Raw genomic sequence first — 19,709 nt, forward strand, 5'->3', positions numbered from 1 at the left:
CTCCCCTCTCCTTCCTCCTCCACCCCACCCCTCTCCCCTCCTCCACCCCCTCCCCTCCTCCACCCCCTCCACCCCCTCCCCTCCTCCACCCCCTCCCCTCTTCCCTCCTCCACCCCCTCTCCCCTACCCCACCCTCCACCACCCCTCCCCTCCACCCCTCCCCTCCACCCCTCTCCCCTACCCCACCCTCCACCCTCCTCCACCCCACCCCTCTCCCCTACCCCACCCCCTCCCCTCTCCCCTACCCCACCCCCTCCCCTCCTCCACCCCACCCCTCTCCCCTACCCCACCCCTCCCCTCCACCCCACCCCTCTCCCCTACCCCACCCCTCCCCTCCTCCACCCCACCCCTCTCCCCTACCCCACCCCCTCCCCTCCTCCACCCCACCCCTCTCCCCTACCCCACCCCACCCCTCTCCCCTACCCCACCCCACCCCTCTCCCCTACCCCACCCTCTCCCCTACCCCACCCCACCCCTCTCCCCTACCCCACCCCCTCCCCTCCTCCACCCCACCCCCTCCCCTCCTCCACCCCACCCCCTCCTCCACCCCACCCCCTCCTCCACCCCACCCCCTCCTCCACCCCACCCCTCTCCCCTACCCCCCCTCCCCTCCTCCACCCCCCTCCCCTCCTCCACCCCCCCCTCCCCTCCTCCACCCCCCCTCCCCTCCACCCCCCCTCCCCTCCTCCACCCCCCCTCCTCCCCTACCCCACCCCCTCCCCTCCTCCACCCCCCTCCTCCCCTACCCCACCCCCTCCCCTCCTCCCCTACCCCACCCCCTCCCCTCCTCCACCCCACCCCTCTCCCCTACCCCCCTCCCCTCCTCCACCCCCCCTCCCCTCCTCCACCCCCCCCTCCCCTCCTCCACCCCCCCCTCCCCTCCTCCCCTCCCCTCCTCCACCCCCCCTCCTCCCCTGCCCTCCTCCACCCCCCCTCCTCCCCTGCCCTCCTCCACCCCCCCTCCTCCCCTGCCCTCCTCCTCCCCTGCCCTCCTCCATCCCCCCTCCTCCCCTGCCCTCCTCCATCCCACATCCCACCCCTCCCCCCTACCTCCTCCCCTCCTCCACCCCCCCTCCTCCCCTGCCCTCCTCCACCCCCCGCCCTCCTCCACCCCCCCTCCTCCCCTGCCCTCCTCCACCCCCCCTCCTCCCCTGCCCTCCTCCATCCCCCCTCCTCCCCTGCCCTCCTCCATCCCACATCCCACCCTCCTCCACCCCCCCTCCTCCCCTGCCCTCCTCCACCCCCCCTCCTCCCCTGCCCTCCTCCACCCCCCCCTCCTCCCCTGCCCTCCTCCATCCCCCCTCCTCCCCTGCCCTCCTCCATCCCACATCCCACCCCTCCCCCCTACCTCCTCCCCTCCTCCACCCCCCCTCCTCCCCTGCTCCACCCCCCCTCCTCCCCTGCCCTCCTCCACCCCCCCTCCTCCCCTGCCCTCCTCCACCCCCCCTCCTCCACCCCCCCTCCTCCCCTGCCCTCCTCCACCCCCCCTCCTCCCCTGCCCTCCTCCACCCCCCCTCCTCCCCTGCCCTCCTCCACCCCCCCTCCTCCCCTGCCCTCCTCCATCCCCCCTCCTCCCCTGCCCTCCTCCATCCCACATCCCACCCCTCCCCCCTACCTCCTCCCCTCCACCATGCAACCCCTTTGTTCCGCCCACCCGTCCCCCCCCCCCCCGACTTCCTTCCTACCTACCTACCCACCTCCTTCCGCCCTCTGCGTTCTCAGTCCCCGAGGTGTCGCAGCGGCTTGGTACAAATTCTAGAAACACATCCCAGTCTCCCCTGCGCTTCCAATATGGAGGAACTGACTGTAGAAGTGCGCGGATCCAACGGAGCTTTTTATAAGGTAAACTTCCTGCAGTCACAACTTTATTGTATTTTCCTTCATTTAATCTAAAATGTGGCGTATGGATCTCGTTAAAAACAAACTTATTTAAAAAGCTTATTAATTCTCAAGTGTTTAAATGGCGTAGGAGTGGGTGGATTGGTCGGGGCTTCCCGAGAACTCGTGTAATCAGTTGTTGAAGCTGCAGGCCTTGCTTTGAAGATAGTTACTAGGCCTTGCTTTCACAGTTAACTGTAACCGTAATATACTTGCGTGATCAACTCCTAATGGAAATTCATTTTTGGGTAATGATAGCAATAATGAACCTTTTTTTTTGGAAACTGATGTTTGAACATCCGTTTGTTGACGGTTCTGTTTTTATGCTCTTTTATTTATTAAAAGTTGATTTTTATACTATTTTCTCATCCAGCAACTATTTCACGTACGTCATTCTCGTACTTACCTCACCGGCTGTTACTTGTCTGTCATGTTTTATCAAGTTTACTGAGGCTTTTGGAGTCTTGTTTCAGGCTATTTTTAACCCGAGGTCATATGTTGGGAGGCTGAGGCGTAATGTTTTTGGCTATAAAAGTGCATAGGGAAGTTAAAATAACGCGGGCTTCAGGGGTGGTGCTTTGACGAAAGGGTATCTGCTGTAGAAATAACGTGATGGAGAATAAATTTTATTATTTTTCTCCTTCACACCCCCCCCCCCGCGCTGTGTACGATTTCTTTTATTCGTTTTCCCGTTTCAAACATCAACTGCCTAAACAATGGTGTTTTATGTTTGCTGAAAATGAACAGTGGAAAGGGATTGAGAATGAGAGTAGAGGAGGGATGGAACTAACTTAACGAGGCAAATTTTTTTTATTAGAGATAATTTAATCGTAGCTGGGTGATTTGTGAATCTTGTCCGTTACTTTAAAAAACATAAAATATACTTTCGGCTGTTTATGTTTATGTAGATGACGGCCCGTTTCTAAATGTTTCGTGAATGAAGTTTTCAGTTTATATCAATTACTCGCCCTTTTCTTTGACACTTGCAATATTTTTCTAGATTGTATCTGACATCGCTTTTTAATCCTGTTAGGATATTTATGACGTTGCAGCTCAAGCACTAGGTTCTGTTTGTCCCGGTTGAAGAGTTTAACTCCCCCTTGTTTATTACAACGAAGCACAAAACATTAAACTCTGAAGTTCTTGATTTCATGTCTCAGCTTTTTGAAACAGCATACATTTTGAAATGCAGTCATGTATGGGGTAAATTTGAGTCTTTGCGCACATCAGTAGAGATCCATAGCCATAGAAGTGCTGAATGACTAGTTAACTTATTCTTGGTAATGTTCAATGTAAATTTATTATCAAAGTACATAAATGTCACCATATACAACCCTGGGATTTGTTTTCTTGTGGGCTTACACAGTATATCCAAGAAACAATATATTTTATATAATGCTACATCTGCGTTTGGATGCCTGGAATATTAACTTGTATAAATGTTTCACGAAAAATCACAGCCGTTCGTTTTCAGGGTGTTTTCATAGTTCTGCTAAATCCTTGCAATGTACAGATCTATTTAAAAAAAAAATTACAAAACTGGCCATCAAAAAAGTTAATGCAGGGCTTGGAAGTTGGTTTTTATAACCACAAAGTTCCCAGGACATCTTCAAGGAGCGGTGTCTCCGAAAGGTAGCGTCCATTTTTATGGACCTCCAGCACCCAGGGCATGCCCTTTTCTCACTGTTACCATCAGGTAGGAGGTACAGAAACCTGAAGGCACACATTCAACGATTCAGGAACAGCTTCTTCCCCTCTGCCATCTGATTCCTAAATGGACATTGAACCCTTGGACATTACCTCACTTTTTTATTATGTATTATTTCTGTTTCTTTGCACAATTTTAATCCATTCTATACAAGTATACTGTAATTGATTTATTTATTGTTACTATTATTATTTTATTTTTCCCTCTTCTATATTATGTATTGCATTGAACTGCTGCTGCTAAGTTAACAAATTTCATGACACATGCCAGTGATTTTTTAAAAAAACCTGTTTCTGAAAAATCCTTAATTTTAAACAGTGCAAGATAGTTGCACTGTCTGTCTTGCACTTTAATTCAAGATTGAATAGTATGTTGAAGGTCCGGAGATTTTCAAAACTTAAGATAAGTTAGCAATACTTGTAGTATTCTCACATACTTATCAGGCTCTTGGAAGGCATTTTTGTAACCAGTTTGTTAAAGGGTGAATTAAATTAGTTTTAATGTCCTAGTGATGCTAATATGTAAAATGAGCCCACCGAAGCTTTAAATATTTATTAAAGGCTTTAATAATATAGTTCTTATTTGTATAATATGGAATAAATGGTGGGGGGGGGAGATGAATGCGAGCATTGGATATGTTGACTTTGGGTATCTTTAACTATAATTCTTTGAATGCCTTTGAAAGCTCTCATCCATTCTCAAATTTCTATAATGATCAATATCCTAGAATATACATGTAGTATACCAAGTCAGACATAAGATGAGCTTTATATATTGCATATTTATATTCTCAAATCAGTACAGAAGACAAACTGACAAATACATTCTTTGAATTCCACAACAACTTTAAAGGTATAATGAATAAGTTGCAATTTGAAATAGGTTAATGCTGAAGATAACAGATTTGACTGCATAGCTTGATCATATTTTAGAAATAGAAGACCAACTGGTATATTATGTTGAAATTCCTTCTCTGTTTCCATTACTCTTGTGCAGTTTTCAAATTTTGATATTTTAAATGCCACTTTGGCAAAGCAGGAGAGATGGCTTAGTAATCGGAAGGTAAATATGCAGAAAATAAAAATGAATTCTGATAGTGTTTTGGCCCAAACACTAAAGAGGTTTCTCACAGTGCTTAACAAAAGTATATTCCCATCAAAAGTAAGGACAGTAAATGTGGGGAGAGCCAGCCTCGGTAACTAAGGAAATAAAAGATGGTATCAAATTAAAAGCTCATGTGTACAAAGTCGCAAAGAGTAGTGGGAAACTGGAGGATTGGGAAAACTTTAAAAAGCAACAGAGAACAACTAAACAAGAAATAAGGAAATGGAATGTAGAGTATGAAAGTAAATTAGCACAAAATATAAAAACAGCAAAAGTTTTAAAAATATATAAAGTGGGTGGGTAAAATCAACGTAGGTCCCTTGGAAGATGATTGGGGAAATTGATATTGGGTGATAAGGAAAAGGCTGAGGCATTGAATGACTATTTCGGGTCTGTCTTCATGGTGGAGGGTGTGTCTAATATACCAAAGAAGGATGTTATGGACAAAATGGGAGGTGAAGACCTCGATAAAATCACTGTCACTAAAGAGATAGTGATGAGAAAACTAGAGAGCCTGAAGGAATTGGCAGAGGTTATAGTAGACGCGTTGGTAATCATATATCAAAACGCTTTAGACTCTGGGCAGGTCCTGGTGGATTGGAAGACTGCAAATGTCACACCACTTTTTAAAAAAGGATTAGGCAAAAGGCAACCATAGGCCAGTTAGCTTAACTTCTGTAGTCTGGAAAATGCATGAAGCTGTCATCAAGAAATAGCCAAATATTTAGAAAGGAGTGGTTCCATTAGACAGACGCAGTATGGATTCAGAAAGGGCAGGCCATGTTTGACAAACTTGAGTTCTTTGAGGACATAATGAGTGCAGTGGATAGAGGGGAACAGGTGGATGTTGTATACTTGGATTTCCAGAGTGTGTTCGGTAAGGTGACGCACAAGAGACTTATAAATAAGATACGGATAGTGAATTGGTTAACTGATAGAAGGCAGAGAGTTGGTATATATGGGTGTTTCTCCAGTTGGCAGTCAGTGGTGAGTGGGGTGCCGCAGGGGTCGGTGCTGGGCCCGCAGCTGTTTACCATTTACATTGATGATTTGGAAGAGGGGACTGAGTGTCGCGTAGCAAAATTTGCTGATGACACTAAACTGAGTGGAAAAGCAAATTGTACAGAGGATGTGGAGAGTCTGCAGAGGGATATATGTAGGTTAAGTGAGTGGGCCAAGGTCTGGTAGATGGAATATAATGTTGGTAAATGCGAGATCATCCACTTCGGAAGGAGTAATAGAAGAGCAGATTATTATTTAAATGGCCAAAGATTGCAGCATGCTGTTGTTCAGAGGGACTTGGGAGTGCTTGTTCATGATTCGCAAAAAGTTGGCTTGCAGGTACAACAGGCAAACGAAATGTTGGCTTTCATTGTTAGAGGGATTGAATTCAAGAGCAGGGAGGTCATGCTGCAACTATACAGGGTACTGGTGAGGCTGCACCTGGAGTACTATATGCAGTTCTGGTCTTCATACTTGAGGAAGAATATACTGGCAGAGGAGGTTCACCAGGTTGATTTCAGGGATGAGGTGGTTAACCTTTGAGGGGAGATTGAGTCGCCTGGGACTGTACTGTCTGGAATTCAGAAGAATGAGAGGGGATCTTATAGAAACATACAAAATTTTGAAAGCGATAGATAAGATAGAAGTAGCAAAGTTTTTTCCATTGTTACGTGAGATTAGAACTAGGGGACTTTGCCTCAAGATTCATGGGAGAAGATTTAGGATGGAGTTGCGAAGAAACTTTTTTCCAGAGGGTGGTGAATCTGTGGTATTCTCTGCCTAGGGAAGTAGCTGATGCTTCTTCACTAAATATATTTAAAGAACAGTTAGATAGGTTTTTACATAGTAAGGCAATTAAGGGTTATGGGGTAGATGGAGCTGAGTTTACAGACAGATCAGCCATGATCTTATTGAATGGCGGGGCAGGCTTGATGGCCTATTCCTGCTATTTCATATGTTCTTATGTATCAACTGTTATTCCCCTCCATAGATGCTGTCTGACCTGAGTTCCTCCAATATATTGTGTATGTTATATAAAGAGAATCAATTTTACTAGAGAATAGTAGTTGAAATGTAAACATTTTTGCCTCTCATGTCATGATGAGGCTACTCGCAAATTTGGAGGAGCAACATTTTGTATTCCATCCCAACTCTCCACTTTCTTAATCTGGCTGCTCTTATTCCCCCCCTCCCCCCCCTTCCTTTCCGGTCATGATGAAGGGTCTTGGCCTAAAATATTGACTGTTTAATCCCCTTCATTGATGCTGCCTGACTCGCTGAGTTCCTCCAGCATTTTGCATGTTGTTTTGGATTTCCAGCATCTGCAGAATATATTGTGTTTATATCCTGTTGTTATTGATGCTGCTAGATTTGCTGTGCGTGTCCGGTATTTTCTACTTTTGTTTCCAGGCCACTCAATGTCTTGACTATTCCACCATTTGGTAAAATTGTGATGGTCCTAGTACTTCAGAATTCTCATATCCTTGCAATCCTTTGGTCAAATATCTACCAATCTTGATATGAACTGTAGTACATTCCCACCTTTCCTGACGTAGAGGGAAACTGGCATGGATATACGGCGCACGGTGTCAAGTTTTTTTTCCATTTTCATTGTGAAATAGCAAGCCTGTTGAGGTTCCATATCTTGGAGCGAGTAGAGTCAAACTTGTCAATTCCTCTTTTTAACAATAAACAATGGAGGACTGATCAGGTTTCATATCATTAGATAAGTATATGCCAATCCTCAATTTCTCCCAAGACAACTGTAAGAAATCTTAGCAAGCTGTATGTGCCAGAGCAAGTTTCTTTTGAGTACCAAGACTGAAGCTTTGTACAATACAGTCGGCCCTCCATATCTGTGGGTTCCACATCCGCGGATTCAACCAACTGCGGATGGGGATCGAGAAAAAAATCTGGAAGTTCTCTCTCCAGTACTCATTGTTTGAGCAGTTTTTGCTTCGCGTCTCGTTTGGTTGCTACTTGTGTTGTGTGCATCCTTTGTTTCTGTGAAAGAATGCTCCTAAAAAGCAATTAACTGTTCAAAGCAATTCCTCAAAGTCAGAGAGGGAGTGTTAGGTACTGTAATCTTGTTGTTTGAGAATTGTTCGCCTTGTGTCTCGTTCATTCGCTACTTGTGTTGTGAGCGAGAGGAAGGAGTTTAAGGCCAGTAAGGGATGGCTGGCTGGCTATGTAAAGCGCTACAGCCTCAGAACTTAAAGATCACGGGAGAATCGGCATCAGTTGATGCTGAGGCAGCATCAGCGTTCCTAGAAGAGCTATGATAGTTGAGTCTGTACTGAACAAGTACAGATTTTTCTTCTCATTATTCCCTAAGCAATACAGTTTAACAACTATTTACAAGGCATTTATATTGTATTAGGTATTATAAGTAATCTGGAGATGATATAAAGTATATGGGATGATGTGCGTAGGTTATATGCAAATACTACGCCATTTTATGTACGGGACTTGAGCATCTGTGGGGAGGGGGTGGTCCCAGAACCAAACCCCCACAGATACGGAAGGTCGACTGTACTTCAATCACAACAGCTTTGTATAATTGCAACATATTTTCCATTCATTCTTCTGTACTCCAAGCTCTTTGTATTGAAGGACGATGTACCATCATAACATACATCTACTGCGTTTCAATATATCTGGATCCCACAAAGTTTAACTTTTGTTCAATTCATTACTTTTTTAACAAACTGCCCACAGTAATATCCCAAAGTCCATGACATGTCTTTGATTTACAATATTGCCTTTTCAATATAGAGTAACATTCAAGAGCACATTATTTAAGTAGCTAATGGCTGCTGTATTATTTGAGTCCGTGGGAATTCTTCTACTCTATCATTTCTGTATTTTTGTATTTATTGTGAAAATAATTGCACAATATTGTCTTCCAGGAAACAAAAGAATGGGGGTAGCCCATTTTATTCCCTCAAGCCTTTTCCTCAATCGATGGGAAAGTTTCAAAACAAATATCTATGGATCTTGTACTTAAGCTTAATAATTGTCATCAATTTCTTTTCACTGCCCTGATTTTGGTGTTTACGTATCTTCGCTTGTGCTTAATCCTTCAACATGTAGAACTAGCTTTTTTAATATCCCAAACTTTAGCTGTACTGAAAAAATAAATTTTTCTTCCAGATTTTGCAAGATTGGTATTATTCTGCGGTTAAAGAAAATCATCTGGGGTTGCATTAGATAAAAATGTGATTGTAAGAATTACTGTTCTTATTTCTCTTTCTTCAGACTTGCATGTACATGATGTAGATAATTTAAATGTTGCTTTTAAACATTTAATTATTCCAATGAATATTGTTTTGTTTACTTTTGACCTTGAATACTAAGTCCATCATAAATGTTTTTATTCTTTGGGTTAGATAGTCATGAAAAAGTAGCACATGACTTTTCAATATATTGACTACATCAACTATTTTCCAATTGCTGTTTCTCCCTGCTTGTGTTAACCATTTGGATTCTAATGATCAAACTAATCCTTTTATCCCTTGCATCCTTTGACAGTTTGTTGGCATTGTTGGAATCTTTATACTGTGGCGACCCAATTTCTACAAAGTGGCTGTCCTTTCTACAAAGTAAGACTGTTTGCCTCTGGGACAAACAGTCGGGATGCTGCTTCTTGGTTGACACCAGAGCGGAAATCAGCGTCTTACCCCCGATGGAGTACGACACACACAGCAGGGAGCCAGGACCCACCCTGAGGGCAGCAAATGGCAGCACGATACGGACCTACGGCACCCGCACAGTGCAGCTGCAGTTCAGCACCAGCTGGTTCACGTGGGACTTCACACTGGCCACCGTGGCCCAACCAGTCCTGGGGGCGGAGTTCTTGTGAGCTCACAGCCTGCTGGTCGACTTGCAAGGGAAAAGACTGGTCCATGCCAAGACTTCCCAGATGTTCTCCCTGGGTGAACCCAGGTTGCTGGCCGCACGCCTGGACTCCATTACGCTGTGTGGCAATGAATTCACCAGAATCCTGGTGGATTTTCCATCAATTCTGGCACCGCAGTTCACGGCAGCCCTGCCCAGACATGGAGTACAGCACCACATTCCGACCCAGAGACCACCCCTCCATACCTGTGCATGAAGGCTTCCTCTGGACAAGCTCCGGCTGGCGAAGGAGTAGTTCAAGAGGATGTAGGAATTGGGGATCGTACGGTGGTCCGACAGCCCATGGGCCTCCCCCCTGCACATGGTGCCCAAAGCACCAAGCTGGGGGCTGGAGACCATCCGGCGACTACTGCAGACTGAACGAGGCTATGACTTCAGACTGCTACCCTGTGCCCCACATACAGGACTTTGCAGCAAACCTGCATGGGGCAAGCATCTTTTCCAAAGTAGACCAAGTCCGGGGATACCATCAAATCCCGGTACACCCTGAAGACATCCCCAAAGCAGCACTCATCACCCCGTTCGGACTGTTCGAATTCCTCCGAATGCCGCACAGACGTTCCAGCAGCTAATGGATGCGGTGGGACGCGACCTGGACTTTGCGCTCATCTATTTGGATGACATCCTCATAGCCAGCAGTGGTCGTCAGGAGCATCTGTCCCACTGCCGACAGCTCTACTCCGGCTTGAGTGATACCGGCCTCACGATCAACCTGGCCAAATGCCAGTTCGGACTCGACACCGTTGACTTCCTGGGCCACAGGATTACCAAAGACGGGGCAACACCTCTGCCCACCAAGGTAGATACGATCTGCCACTTTGCCCAGCCCACCACAGTAAAAGGCCTGCAGGAGTTAATTGGTATGGTGAACTTCTACCCATCGCTACCTCCCCTCAGCAGCCCGTATCATGTGCCCTTTGTACACCCTGATGTCAGGTAAAGGCAAGGACATTACTTGGGATGAAGAGGCTGCGGCCACTTTCGTTAAAGCCAAGGAAGCCTTTGCAGACCCCAGAACGGACGTTCCAACTGCCGTCACAATGGACACATCCAACACCGCAGTCGGTGGGGTGCTGGAGCAACTCATCGAAGGGCGCTGGCAACCCCTGGCGTTCTTCAGCATGCACCTACGACCACCTGAACTCAAGTACAGTGCCTTCGACTGGGAGCTGTATCTGGCAGCTGTATCTATGTTGGCACTGTATCTGGCAATTTGTCATTTCAGGTACTTAGAAGGCAGGCTGTTTACCGCATTCACGGACCACGAACAGTTGACCTTTGCATTCACGAAGGTGTCCGGTCCCTGGCCAGCAGTGACATCTGCCCTACATCTCAGTGCATGACGGACATCCAGCATGTCTTGGGAAAGGACAATGTCATGGCGGACACACTCTCCAGACCAGCTGTCCAGGCCCTGTCCCTGGGAGTGGACTATGCAGCACTGGTGGAGGCGCAGCAGGCAGACGACGAGAAGCCCAGGTACAGGACCGCAGTCTCGGGTTTGCAGCTGCAAGACTTCCTCGTAGGTCCAGGTGAGAGGACCCTCCTGTGCGACGTGACTACCGGCCAACCTTGCCCCATCGTCCTGGCGGCGGCGGCAAGTTTTCATCTCTGTACACAGCTTGGCGCACTCATCTATCAGGACAACCTTCCGGCTGGTCTCCAGCAAGTTCGTGTAGTATGGACTTCGCAAACTCAGCGACTAGGCCAAAACGTGCATGCAGTGCCAAACAGCCAAGGTGCAGCGGCACACCAAAGCCCAGCTGCAGCAGTTTGAACCCACCTGCCGGAGGTTCGACCACATTCATGTGGATATTGTGGGCCCCTACCAGTGTCCCGAGGAGCATGGTACCTCCTAACTATGGTAGACCGGTTCGTGAGATGGCCAGAGGCAGTCCTGCTCACCAACACCACCGCTGATTACTGTGCCCGAGCGCTGATTGCAACCTGGGTAGCATGCTTAGGGATACCGGCCCACATTACCTCCGACAGAGGTGCCCAGTTCACCTCCGGCCTGTGGTTAGCTGTGGCCAGCCTGTTGGGGAACACAGCTGCACCACACTACTGCCTACCACCCACTGTTGAAGGGACTAGTGGAATGCTTTCACCATCACTTGAAGTCAGCTCTCATGGCCTGCCTGAAAGGGCCTAACTGGATGGATGAGCTTCCCTGGGTCCTGCTAGGAATCCGCACAGCGCCCAAAGAAGATCTGCACACCTCTTTGGCCGAGCCCCTGGTCATCCCAGAAGAGTTCATACCAGCCCCAAGGGGGCAAGAGGAAGAACCCACAGCAGTCCTGGACAGACTACGCGAAAGGCTCGGCAACCTGGCCCCCGTACCGACTTCACAGCATGGACAGATCCCGACCTGCGTACCCAAAGACTTGTAGAACCCGCTAAAGCGGCCGTACGAGGGAAGGGACTTTTGTAGTGCATCTCTGATGTCATTTCCGTGACGGAACTGTATAAAAGCCAGTGCCGCAAAGTTTGAATAAACTAGTCTCGAGTGCAACTTACAGACTGCGTATTGTTATTTCTAGCTCTGTGTGTAGCACATCGCTACAGTACTTTATCTCCTGAGCCAACTTTGTCCAAATGCTGTTCTGAGCATCCTGTCCTCCTTTCATTATTTAAAGAGTAGCTTAATGTAACCTAGTATTGGGTTAATATCATGCGATTGATTCATGAAGTAAGATTTGCTGGAGAAGACCTGATCTCCATCGATCTTTCATATTGAAATTGTTCAGAAATGTGTGTACTGTTCACATTAAAAATACTACATAAAGAGAAATGATGTATTTGATGTGCAAATAGCTGTAAGTTTTAGAGTATGATGTTTGCACTCCAGATTTTAAAATCTTTCTGATATTTTTGAGTTATTCACTGCCTTCAAAAGAGAAAATATAATTTGCAATGGAGAAAAAGTGGAAATGAATCAATAAACTAGCATAGATTGATAAATAACCAATATTCATTACAAGCCCACAATCTCAGCAGTATCTTGACTATGTCCTGAACTATATTGCATTCCATTCTCCCATCCATATAACACTGTGGCAAAGTGCTTAATTTACTTTGTGACAAGGTTTGTTGCTGCTCAACTCCAGAAATCTGAGTTGGATCCCATTTATGTATAATTTGCACAAACTTTCATTTCAACAGCCAGGTGGTTAATTGGCTGTTGTAAATTATTCTTTTGTGTTGGCTAAAAAATCGTGGAGGCATGTGGGAGAATAATTTGCAGGGCTCCACAGAAAGTGGCGAGTAAGCGAATGATAGTTCTGTTAGGGGTTGGCATGCACTTGATGGCTTCCTTATTAATATATGCAAATAGTACAGGGATCTACAAATTCTGCAGCCTCAGTGGCAACTAACTTGTTCTTCTGAATGCTAATGGCAATCTCACCATTAAAGAAAAAAAACACAGAGCTTTGCAGAGCATTCCATTCAGCTTGATTTAGATGCAGATTTATTTTTCACATATACATTAAACCATACAATGAAATGCATCATTTATGTCAACAACCAGCACACCAAATAATATGCAGAGGGCAGTCTGCAAGTGTCACCACACATTCCAGTGCCAACATAGCATGCTTTCAATGTTCATGAGAACAATACAAGCAATGACGACATGAAACAACACAACATCCTTTCCCTCTCTCCCACTCACTCTCACAGAGCACTCCAACTCCAGAGCATTTGCCTCTGGGCCTGTAGACTCATAGACATAATGCCTCTGATCTCTGGACAAGCCAAACCAGGAGTTTTCACCTTTCAACTTCCAGTTGATAATGGGTTTGACCTTTGGGCCTTGAGTTCCAGACTTGCATGGACCTCCAATCCCAGTGACCTGGGGATCACTGGCTTCGATGACTTCTGCCTGTAGTGACCTGAGACTCACCAACCCGAGGATCTCCTGTCTCTTCATTGCCTGCTGACCACACCTTCAAGATCACGGACTGCGGCGTGCTCTCTAAACAGTTAATGTGGTACCAGCGATCAATGACGATGTCTTGCAGGCAGTTCACTTAATTGCTCAATATATTTAAAATATATTGGAGTTTGTAACTTGCATTTTGATGTGTTTTTGGGGCAACTGAGTGATCTGGCGCTTTGCATCCTCTGAGGGAGTTTGGTGTGGTCGAGAACGGAGTGTGTGGCTAAATGGAGTGCAAACCTTTGATCAGCTCTATTACTTGCCGATTAAAGCGTTGAGCAAGATTGAAACCCAGTACAAGAGCAAAGGGCGGGCAGGTGTTCAATGCTGTCTGTGTTTGATTAGTGTCTCTCTCCCTCTTGCTGCTGCTGGAAGATGGTGCAGGAGTCTTATGCCTTGAGTAAGGTTTGATCAGCTCAGCTTGTCAATTGGATTTTGTTTTTAGAGGCCTCTGATTCTTGTTATATATGTTTCTGTTTACTCTTTTTATTGCTACTTTACATGGTTTTGATTGGGGTGCTTCGATATGGACTATCTCTACAGCCTGCAGTCAACTAACAACACGGTGCTAAATTGAACTGAACTATACTGAATGTTCCTAGACCATTTGAAGGACGCAGCAGTTTGATACTTAATATTGTGTGATATTAGCTTTTTTTGCCATTTGCATAATTTGTTTCTTTGTGTCTTTGATGTTTGATGTCTTTGAACAAATTTCACAGTTGTATACTAGATACATACTTTGATAATAAATACACTTTGTAACTTTGGCCTGGACTCCTGCACCTGCCCCTACAAACGTGACCCTGAGCTTCCAGTTGCTTGTGATTTGAATTTTCTGTCCCACTATCTTACTGACTTCTGTCTTTGACCCTCTTACCCAAATAAAGCCCCGTATAAGTGGAAGGAAAAATATCTGATTTAAAAAAAAATTGTTTTCTTTTCAGAACTTTTGAAAACATGGCTGCTTCCAGCTCCATGAACTTAGAATGTGAACCATTTTTTCCAATTTTCTTTACTTCCTTTGTGATTGGACTAGCTCATCCTAATGGGGGGCTTATCTACAAACCCCATTTCCAGAAAAGTTGGGATATTTTCCAAAATGCAATAAAAACAAAGATTTGTGATATGTCAATTCACGGGAACCTTTATTTAACTGACGAAAGTACAAAGAAAAGATTTTCAATAGTTTTACTGACCAACTTAATTGTATTTTGTAAATATATACAAATTTAGAATTTGATGGCTGCAACACACTCAACAAAAGTTGGGACAGAGTTAAAATAAGATTGAAAAGTGCACAGAATATTCAAGTAACACCGGTTTGGAAGACTCCACATTAAGCAGGCTAATTGGTAGCAGGTGAGGTATCATGACTGGGTATAAAAGTAGCTTCCATCAAAGGTTCAGTCTTTGCAAGCAAGGGTGGGTCGTGGCTCACCTCCTTTGTTCCAAAATGCGTGAGAGAATTGTTAGTTCAAAAGGAACATTTCACAACGCACAGATTGCAGAGAATTTAGGTCTTTCAATATCTACAGTACATAATATTGTGAAAAGATTCAGAGATTTCAGAGACATCTCAGTGCATAAAGGGCAAGGTCGGAAGCCACTGTTGAATGCACGTGATCTTCGAGCCCTCAGGCGGCACTGCCTAAGAAACCGTCATGCTACTGTGACAATTATAGCCACCTGGGCTCGGGAGTACTTCGGAAAACCATTGTCACTTAACACAGTCCGTTGCTGCATCCAGAAATGCAACTTGAAACTGTATTATGCAAGAAGGAAGCCATACATCGACTCTATGCAGAAATGCTGGCTAGTTCTCTGGGCCCGAGCTCATCTCAGATGGACCGAAAGACTGTGGAACCATGTGCTGTGGTCAGATGAGTCCACATTTCAGCTAGTTTTTGGAAAAAACGGGTGTCGAGTTTTCCGTGCCAAAGATGAAAAGTGATTGTCCTGATTGTTATCAGTGAAAGGTGCAAAAGCCAGCATCTGTGATGGTATGGGGGTACATCAGTGCCCACGGCATGGGTGAGTTGCATGTAATTGAAGGCGTATATTAGGATTGACTCAGGCGTATATTAGGATTTTAGAGAGACGTATGTTGCCATCAAGGTGATGTCTCTTCCCGGGACGTCCATGCTTATTTCAGCAGGACAATGCCAGACCACATTCTGCACGGGCTACAACAGCGTGGCTTTGTAGACACAGAGTGCGTGTGCTTGACTGGCCTGCTGCCAGTCCAGATCCATCTCCTATTGAAAATGTATGGCACATCCTGAAGAGGAGAATCAGACAATGGAGACCACGGACTGTTGAGCAGCTGAAGTCTTATATCAAGCAAGAATGGACAAAATTTCCAATTGCAAATCTACTACAATTAGTATCCTCCGTTCCAAAACAATTAAAAAGTGTTATTAAAAGGAAAGGTGATGTAACACAATGGTAAACATGCCTCTGTCCCAACTTTTGTTGAGTGTGTTGCAGCCATCAAATTCTAAATTTGTGTATATTTACAAAATACAATTAAGTTGGTCAGTAAAACTATTGAAAATCTTTTCTTTGTACTTTTGTCAGTTGAATAAAGGTTCATGTGAATTAACATATCACAGATTTTTGTTTTTATTGCATTTTGGAAAATATCCCAACTTTTCTGGAAATGGGGTTTGTACTATCATGTGTTCCCATTGCCAATTCTGTACAGTGATACTTGACACGTTCAAATCAAGACTTTGTTGGACTGGTAGGGACTTTGAATTCACTGCTTTTTAAAAATACCTTGCCTGGTCAGAGTTGTACAGCAGAGGGGTGGATCCTTTCTACCTTGATGGCAACTTTCCTCTAGCAGAGTGACCAGAACTGAAAACAATATTTCAAATGCTGCCTAACCAACATCATGTACAACTGAAACAAAACATCCCGATTTCTATATTCAATGTCCTGAATGATGATGGACAATAGTATAGAAAAGTTTCCCTGTGAATTTATTGAATTGAGGAGACATGAGATTAAGTATGGAAATCTGGAGGAAAAACAAAATTGTTGGAGGAGTGGGTGTCTTTTGGTAAAGAACCCATGTGGCAAAACTTGGGGATTTTGGATAGATTGGAAAATAGATTATTGTACAGCCAGTCCTTGAGTACGAACAACTCATACTTACGAACGGAGGGAGAAGAACGCCGTCCACCATTTAAAGTCGGATCACAACGCCATCCGCCATTTAAGTTGTTGCTGTTAACATGGTGTTGAGTGTGTAACTTTGTATTTGGCTTAAATATTTTTTAGCAAGTTTCACCCTTGTCATTGTATATTTTTGTTTTAGGGATTTGTCAAAGATGTGTTTGAAGATTCGGTTTTCATTACTTTTGAGAATAAGTAAGTATTTTCTATTCAAATTGTAAAATTTGGTTATATATCTCTTGGATGAATGTGGAAAATTAAGCTTGGACTTGTTTAATAACTTTAGTTGGCTTCTACATGTTTAAAGAATGTTTCAAAGTATCTAATAGATCCCATTAAGGATCCATTGTGGTTTCTGTGTGAAGTCACAAATTGGCGAGGTCTTAAGTGACTCATTCTCATTTGTATTCACCAAGGAGAAAGTCATGAAAGTTGGGGAACTTGTGGTGGAGGGGGGGGGGAGAGATAAGGGAATAGTGATGTCTTAATGTATCCATATCACAAGATACTGTGGACTTCAAGTTCAGATTTTTTTGTCATTCAACTGTATGCAGCGTGCTGCCAAATGAAACATCGTTCCTTCGGATCAGGATGCACAGCACATTACATATAACTTGTACATAACATATAAAGTAATATTACCACAAATAATAGAAGTGTATATACACAATACAAATTAAAAAGTAAACAATGTAAGGCTCCTGGCGCTTCATATGTGATGAGACCTGGGTGGTGGCAGGGAGTTCAGTAGTCTTACTGGGGGGAAGAAGCTGTTTCCCATCCTAACAGTTCTTGTTCTAATGCTACAGTACTTCCCATGTGATGGTTGAGAGTTAAGGAGATTGTTGGACAGATGGGAGGGATCATTGACAATGCTGAGGGCCCTGCGTACACTTCTCTCCTGATAAATATCTAACGAGTGGATAAGAGACCCCATTGATCATTGAAACAGTCCTTGCAATCCTTTGTAGGGACTTGTGGTCAGATGCCTTGCAATTCCCGTACCAGATGATTATGCAGCTGGTCAGAACGCTCTTGATGGTGCTCCTGTTAAAAACTAGATAAAATGGGGTATGAGTGTTGGTTCACTCACTGCAATCTTCTCAAGAAGTGGAGTCCCTTCTGTGCTCTCTTGACCTTAGAGGTGGTATTGAGGCACCAGGTGAGATCGTCTGTTAACTATACTTCCAGAAACTTGGTACTCCTAACTCTCTCCATGGAAGAGCCGTGAATGTGTAGTGAGGCGTCTTCAGCCTGCACCTTCCTAAATTCCACAATCTTCTCTTCTGGTTTTCTCCACATTGAGACTCAAGTTGTTGTGCTCACATCATTCTACCAACCATTTTACTTCATCTCTGTACACTGTCTCATAGTCATTGTTGATTATGTCGGCCATTTGTGTCATCAACGAATTTCATTCTGTTTGAACTGGATTTAGCAGTGCAGTCATATGTCAACAGCATGAACAGGTACAGGCTGAGCATGTAGCTCTGGGGTGCACTGGTGCTCAATGTGATGGTAATGGAGGGGTTTCTGCCAACACAGACTGGCCTTTCCTAAAGTGCATAAAAGTGTTCTGGTCCAAATGCAAGTCTGGTCTAAGATGGTGCTGGTGAAAGTCAGCACTTACTTGCTGGTGGCAAATAAATTATTGAAACAAATACATGTAGAAATTGGACAAGGTACTTGTTTGTGAAATACTCTGGTTCCATTGGCTGCATAAGTCTAGGGAAGACAATCTCCAGCCCCACCAAACATTTGAGACTGAAGTGCCAGTGTCCCAAAACCCCCTGTTTGTGAGGATGCTGTGTGATTTGTTACCCTGTTACAAATAAGGACCATGACATAACAGACAGTACACAGTATACAAAAAAATGATTTAGCTTTAGAATTCTTAATTTGACTTGAGGGTTAGTAAAGAAAAAGCAAAAAAAGAGCCCATTTTAATGAAGCAGTCTAATGTGCACAAGTTGGAGCTCACAGTTTCCATTTCGCCGATCTTGGATCTCCCCGGCTTTGTCGAATCATGGCCCCGCTCTTGGTCGAGTCCAATGACCTCTTCTCTCCGGCCTCTTCTCCCTTCATTTCCCGCTGAACAAAAGACCCAGCTCACACTGATGTCAGGCACACAACACTAAAACACACTCCCTTTATTGGACGGCTTGGGTTATCTCTAACCATAACCCAAACACGGCTTTTACATTGACAGTGAAACCTTTCCCAGGGTGTTATATTAGTACAATCTGAGCTTTTAAATGTTTTAGTTTTCCTAATTAAAACTGATTTTTCTTCAAAAGTTGGCAACCAGCACGTCGGATACCTTTCTGTGATGTGAGGTTACCACCCCCATCTGATCTCAAAAAGGAGATAAGTGAAGGAGATGAGGTTGAGGTAAGTTTTTTTAAATGATTGCTTTGCCATTTAAAAATGAACAGTGATTTTTGTTTTGTGCTAGTGATGCAAGAATTTTTTTGAGTTTACTATTCATTGTCAGTTTTCTCTACTGTTAGTCATGCAAGTTCCAGGTGGAGATCAGGAATATCGTTGCACTCAGATGTAGAAGGATTCTTCATTGCTGTTTCTGTAGCAATTTTAGAAACATAGAAAACCTACAGCACAGTACAAGCTCTGGTCCACAATGCTGTGCCAAACATACTTAATTTAGAAATTACCTAAGGTTACCCATAATCCTCTATTTTTCTAAGCTCCACATACCCATCAAGAAGTCTCTTGACAGACCCTATTGTATCCGCCTCCACCACCCTCGTCAGCAGCCTATTCCACGCTCTCACCACTCTCTGCGTGTAAAGAAAACTTGCCCCTGACATCTCCTCTGTACCTACTTCCAAGCACCTTTGAAACTGTGCCCTCTTGTGTTAGCCATTTCAGCCCTGGGAAACATCCAATCCAGGCAATATCCTCGTAAGTCTCCTCTGCACCCTTTCTATAGTTTCCACATCCTTCCTGTACTGAGGT

The 19,709-nt window shown here is 44.7% G+C and overlaps 1 protein-coding gene across 4 annotated transcripts in view; it reads left to right on the plus strand.

The window, feature by feature from the left end:
* The first annotated feature begins 1,682 nt into the window (after positions 1–1,682).
* The window catches only part of fxr1 (FMR1 autosomal homolog 1), a 71,740-nt gene continuing 53,713 nt past the window's right edge, over positions 1,683–19,709 (plus strand). For 2 of the 4 annotated variants that reach the window (XM_059944785.1, XM_059944794.1), the window contains exons 1-3: positions 1,683–1,842; positions 16,876–16,928; positions 19,031–19,124. In XM_059944785.1, the coding sequence (XP_059800768.1) occupies positions 1,792–1,842; positions 16,876–16,928; positions 19,031–19,124 (198 nt within the window). In that variant the 5' untranslated portion in view covers positions 1,683–1,791. The remainder of the gene's footprint in view (positions 1,843–16,875; positions 16,929–19,030; positions 19,125–19,709) is intronic. The other 2 variants (XM_059944812.1, XM_059944802.1) reach the window with 2 other exon arrangements.

Source organism: Hypanus sabinus, chromosome 2 (assembly GCF_030144855.1).
Source record: "Hypanus sabinus isolate sHypSab1 chromosome 2, sHypSab1.hap1, whole genome shotgun sequence".
Taxonomy (NCBI): domain Eukaryota; kingdom Metazoa; phylum Chordata; class Chondrichthyes; order Myliobatiformes; family Dasyatidae; genus Hypanus; species Hypanus sabinus.